At 35.0% G+C, this 5,317-nt stretch overlaps 2 protein-coding genes across 2 annotated transcripts; one reads left to right on the plus strand and one right to left on the minus strand.

The window, feature by feature from the left end:
• Positions 1-2,164: 2,164 nt before the first annotated feature.
• LOC120779551 lies at positions 2,165-2,894 on the plus strand. The gene is made up of 2 exons (XM_040111891.1): positions 2,165-2,732; positions 2,875-2,894. Exons 1-2 carry the CDS (start codon positions 2,279-2,281, stop codon positions 2,892-2,894), a joined length of 474 nt encoding a protein of 157 aa, XP_039967825.1. The 5' UTR covers positions 2,165-2,278.
• Positions 2,868-3,557, minus strand: LOC120779630. Its single transcript, XM_040111978.1, has 2 exons — positions 3,359-3,557; positions 2,868-3,289 (listed from the first exon to the last, which is right to left on the minus strand). The coding sequence occupies exons 1-2, from the start codon at positions 3,498-3,500 to the stop codon at positions 2,940-2,942; spliced, it is 492 nt and encodes a 163-aa protein (XP_039967912.1). The 5' UTR covers positions 3,501-3,557; the 3' UTR covers positions 2,868-2,939.
• Positions 3,558-5,317: the final 1,760 nt, after the last annotated feature.

Consider the following 5,317-nt stretch of genomic DNA (forward strand, 5'->3'; position numbering starts at 1 on the left):
AACGATTCTTTTGAAAGTTAGACTAACATGTGTTAGCGCGTGAAATGAGCTTTCCAAAAAGATATAGCATGACCCGATGCGGCGAATAAAACTAGAACTACGCGCTTTCAGCGTCAACTAGCGAAAATACCGCAAGACTTTTTTGACAACCAACTTTTGACTATTATTTTCTAGTTCGTTTCTTTTATTCGCTACCTGCAGACGCATTTGCATTTCACCTAGTAAACCACCAGCCACGTAACTTTGTATTCGTTGTAATATATATATTTATATTAATAAATATTTTGTAAATATATATCGTCGTTGTTTTATATCGCGATTCGAAGCTATCAAAAAAGCTTGGTAGCTCAACAGAAAGTATTCGACGCAGTTCCCGCAGGTGGAAGCGGAGGAAGAGGAAAACCTACACACCGTTAGAAAGACCAGGTGGAAAAGGACCTGGCTTCGTTTGGAATATCCAATTTACGCCATCTTGCGTAAAGAAGAAACGACTGGCGCGCTGTTGTTAACTCGGCTATAACCGCGTAATCGGTGTAGTGAAAGAGCAGAAATGGTTACTTTTTTCCCAAGGCTAGAACAAAAATAACATAACGGATACTTAAGGCATTAATTACTGATAATCTATCGATGACCAGTTACTTTACTATTATCCGTCTTGTAGGGTTGTTGATATGTGGTGATATAGTTAAATGGACTGTTCTGGATATGGTACGAAAAAATGCACGTGAGTTATATTTTAATTTTTATTCCTCTTATATGTATACTCGTATACATGTATTTAAATAAAACGAATTATTGTTATATGAAAAATTCAACTTTATTCGTTTCCGTTGGTCTTCAGACTGAATTCTTAAAACTAAAATTTAATCAGCAGTGGTCGAAAATCAAGTTAAATCGTAAGCATTCGAAATATGAAACTGCAATTTCGTTTGTTGTTGCTTTAATGTTGATTATGCATTATGCTACAATATTTTAGCAGACTGTTTACATAACGAAACTAAAGCATTTTATTTGTATAAGGGATTTTAATTTAGGGATGTGCGAGTCCGGTTCGATTCCAATCGAATGGAATCCTTATACTATGTATGTTCGGACCGACATTGAAAACATTTTGAAAACACATTTGTATGTTGTGGAACGTAAGTCGTTCGGACCGACAATTTGTGTTTTCGCTGAGTTTTCACTGACAGCTCACAAATTTATTTGTTTTTTTACATTTGAGCAACGAGAATGGTAAGTTTTGAAATCTTTAATATTTGCTTATAATTATTACTAAAGATCGTGTTTTTTTAGAATTCTGAGAAAAAGATGTTAATTGCGAAAGCATTGGCTTTGAGAAGCCAAATAAATATCCTGCTCATCGACAATTCTTCAAGAGAACTATTGGAATGTCTTACTACTCAGCACCATGCCTTGGCAAAAAAGATAGCCGAGTTAAAGAAACAACATCTAATCGTATTAGAATTAATAAAGGACCTTGGGATGCCGATTAATTCATGTTGTACAAAAGTGTGTATATGTTCCTATTGATGCAAAAGTTTTCAATTATATATTATTAATTCCAGCAACGTAAGAATCAGTTTTGGGAACACGATTGCCAACGAAACGGTTGTGCTTTTTTTAAAGATCACTTTCGCATGAACCGAAGTTCCTTTGATAAATTATGTGACATCCTCCGCCCGTTACAAAAAATGGATACAAATTACCGAAAAGCTATTCCTATCGAGAAAAGAGTGGCTATAACATTATTTGCTTTAGGGTCATCTGCAGAGTATCGTAGTATCGCCAACATGTTCGGTGTAGGAAAATCTACGGTTTGCGAAATTTTACTGGAATTTTGCACCGAAATCTGGAGATTACTGCAACCATCCTGTTTTAAAATGGTGCCTCTAAACAGAGAAAATATAACCGAATTGGTGACTGGTTTCGAGGTAATTGGATTCCCACATGCTTAGGAGCAATTGGTAATATTGGTTATAAAATCTTAAATTTGCGCTAATGTTCTAATAATTGTTTACAGACGGATGCCACATTGAGATTCATCCATCATCTGACGAAGCTGTTGATTATTATAATTGTAAAGGATGGTATTCCACCGTTTTAATGGCATTAGATGACGCTAAGTAAAGTCTAAAAACTCAATATATGTACATATGTATAAGTACATAAGTAATGTTTACAATATATTTTCAGATACCGTTTTACTTACATAAACGTAGGAAGTCCCGGGCGATGTAATGACTCTCAAATTTATGAGACGTCATCACTTAAAAAAGAAATGGATAGTTGTCCTTTACTAAGCGAAATGTCTAGAGAAATTTCAGGCGTAAATGTGCCAGTATTCATTATTGGGGATTCGGCTTTTCGATTTAGCAAACAACTAATGAAACCGTATTCATTTAGCGAAAATCAAAATAATGGTGAGAAGGTATTCAACTACGCTCTTTCGAAAACACGTAGAGTTGTCGAAAATGCTTTTGGACACCTCAAGGCCCGCTTTCGACGCATCGGAAAAGGAATTGACAACTCTGTACGGAATGCCAACTCCATAATAAAAGCATGTTGCGTCCTTCACAATTTTTTAAATGATAACAACGACACGCTAAACGCTAAATGGTTACGCGCTTTGGAAGAGTTGGAGACTAGACGCCAGAATCCGTGTGATATTTCATATGCATCTGACGACCAAATTAATGGAGAAATGATTCGTACAGCACTTTGTACATATTTTGGTAAGTACATGTGCATATTGTATCAGAATATCTACATTTTACACAATTGCATATACATTAAATCAAAGATAAAGTTGTACACACCAAACAAAATTCAATTTTATTTTCCATATAAAAACTAATACATGTCAACGTTAAACAGAAAATACTTATATTCATTAATTTTTTTATTTATTTAGAAATTGAAGCAATCGTTCATTTGTTTCTTTAGAATCTTTTATAAATTGTTCCATCATTTCGGTTTTTTTTATTATCATTTTCAACCATTTTTTTTGTCAAGTCCTTAATTTCTTTGCTGGTTTCAATGGATTGCTGATTTGCTTTTTCGAGCTGCTTTTCTATTTGTTCAAATTTTTTTAAAATTATGCTTTGAAAATTATTCCTTTTTTTATTGATAGCATCACTCGGCTCGGGAGACGGTACTGGTACCGAAGAAGTATCGCTTGGCGACATCGGCATAGCTGAGGGCGATGGTAGGCAAATCGGTGATGGCAATGGCGATGCAGCAACCGCAGCCGTTTCCACCGAAATTTGGAGTGGTTCGGAGTTGGTAGAACCTTTTTAAAAATTTATATATATATGTAAATATAAATAATATATTGAATTACAAAACAAATGTTTCTTACTTTGAAAACTTTCCTCCACTAAGTTCTCGGCATTGTAGCTGACGTACGGCAACAGTACGGCTCTCATCTTCTCGTAAAGTGGCCACTGCGAGGGAGAACCGCCAGTTGACCCGACTGCTGTCTTCTCTTTCCTGTAAAACATGATATATATGTAAAAGCTCTATTTTTTCTTAATTTTATTTAATTACATGCCTATATCTCTGTGAAAGGTTGTGCATTTTCGATTTTATTTCACTCGCCGTGAAATGCACACCTTGTTGCTGCATCTCCATTGCCATTTCCTCCACTATATGGCTGTTCTTCTTAGGTCCGCGAAAAGCACTTACTTTGTTCCGCCACAATTCAATTAATAGGGCTTCTGCCCTATCACTCCAACAACTTCTTTTTTTTTTGTACTTTTGTTTTTCCATTTTCGAAACGATTATCAATTGTCAGCTGTATTTTATATGGAATGTAAACAAATATCAAGTGACAATTTAGGGCCGGCAAAATATGTCTTCCAAAAAAATCGATTAAACTAGAGCAGGCACCGATTATAATGAGTGGAATGTAAGTTTTCAAGAAGTTTTCGTTTGACAGATTTTACATGGACGAAAACACAAGTTTTCGTGCGAAAACCAGTTTTTCCCACGAAAACATGTTTTCGTTGTCGGTCCAAACATAGTATTAGATTCGATGCGATATTCGAGTCAAATATCGAATATTTCGAATTGCTCGAATTATTCGCATTATTCGAATAGTTCGAACTATAAAGTTTGAAGAAGTAAAATCTTAAATAGATTATTCTATTGCAGTAATAAAACAAAATTAAAGAAAATAAAACTATTATTTAATTCAAATTGATTTAGACATTTATTAACAACGTTTTGAACAATATAATTAATCATAACCTCATAAACGTCTCTAATTAAATACTTATTTCTAAGAAGTTCGTTTGTTCACGTGTTTTAATGGAACAACGTTCCTCTATTTAAAATTTCTATATCATAATATTCGATTAAACATAACGAATTACATTTTTATTCAAAAACTAGCTGACCCCGCAGCCGTTGCCCTGCGTGAAATTACATATGTGTTTTGAAATGAAAAAAAGTTGAAATTATATTCTGTCGAAAATGATTTATTTACGATTTTTCTACATTTTTTTTTATGTAGCGCAACTTAATAAACATAATTTTTTGATTTCTGTTCTGGTGCGTAAATATATAGAGAAGATGGGTTTCCAACTCGTCAACACACCACATATATCTGGCCGTGTGAAAAACATAGCATTTCCCGATTTCCTTGTGTAGTATGCGAACTTCAGTGGCATGCGAACTACTATCGCATTGTCCTTCGTCTGTTTCCAGTGATTATCATGTTCCAGCAAATGCTACTGCTGGCATGCTTCTCAAAATGTTGCACACACTGTACCATTCACAATGCGCGATGACTTAAATGAAGTTGAACCGCGAGACGCAAAACAGTCGGAAAACTTTCATGAATTGCAAAAGTAAATATCCTACAAAGCGCTTTATTGCAGTTCACATATCGATCCATTTGATACTGCTGATCTCATATCGTTCAAGGCCAATAACCGCTATGTTGCTTTCTTTGGTGACGTACTTGCAAACGTATTTGATCGATTACACCAATCTGCAATATTCAACATTGACATGAGTTTTGAATGTGAATTAAACAAAAGGGGAGAATATGGTACGACCCATGTGTTGTCAACTTCGATGTGTTGTTAACGTCGATATTCACGCCTCTAAATGCTAAATGTTCTGCCATTGTCGTCTGGTGAGTGACGCCGATACAGTTAATATCCATCATTTCCCATTCCCGTTTCCGAAAGAAAAGCACATGAGTAATGTTTCGTGCATTTATTGTCAAACATACAAACCAAAGTGAGATTGTAAGGTTCGCAAGGTCCATGAATCATATTGGTTTTCACCACTTCGTATAATTCTGGATCTA

The sequence above is a fragment of the Bactrocera tryoni genome, unplaced genomic scaffold, assembly GCF_016617805.1.
Source record: "Bactrocera tryoni isolate S06 unplaced genomic scaffold, CSIRO_BtryS06_freeze2 scaffold_11, whole genome shotgun sequence".
Lineage (NCBI taxonomy): Eukaryota > Metazoa > Arthropoda > Insecta > Diptera > Tephritidae > Bactrocera > Bactrocera tryoni.

Coding starts and splice junctions, on each gene's coding strand:
- LOC120779551 (XM_040111891.1), top strand. CDS start 2,279: ATGGATAGTTGTCCTTTACTAAGCGAAATGTCTAGAGAAATTTCAGGC. Junction 2,733..2,874: donor AGCACTTTGTACATATTTTG/GTAAGTACATGT, acceptor AACGTTAAACAG/AAAATACTTATATTCATTAA.
- LOC120779630 (XM_040111978.1), bottom strand. CDS start 3,500: ATGTTTTACAGGAAAGAGAAGACAGCAGTCGGGTCAACTGGCGGTTCT. Junction 3,290..3,358: donor AGTGGAGGAAAGTTTTCAAA/GTAAGAAACATT, acceptor ATTTTTAAAAAG/GTTCTACCAACTCCGAACCA.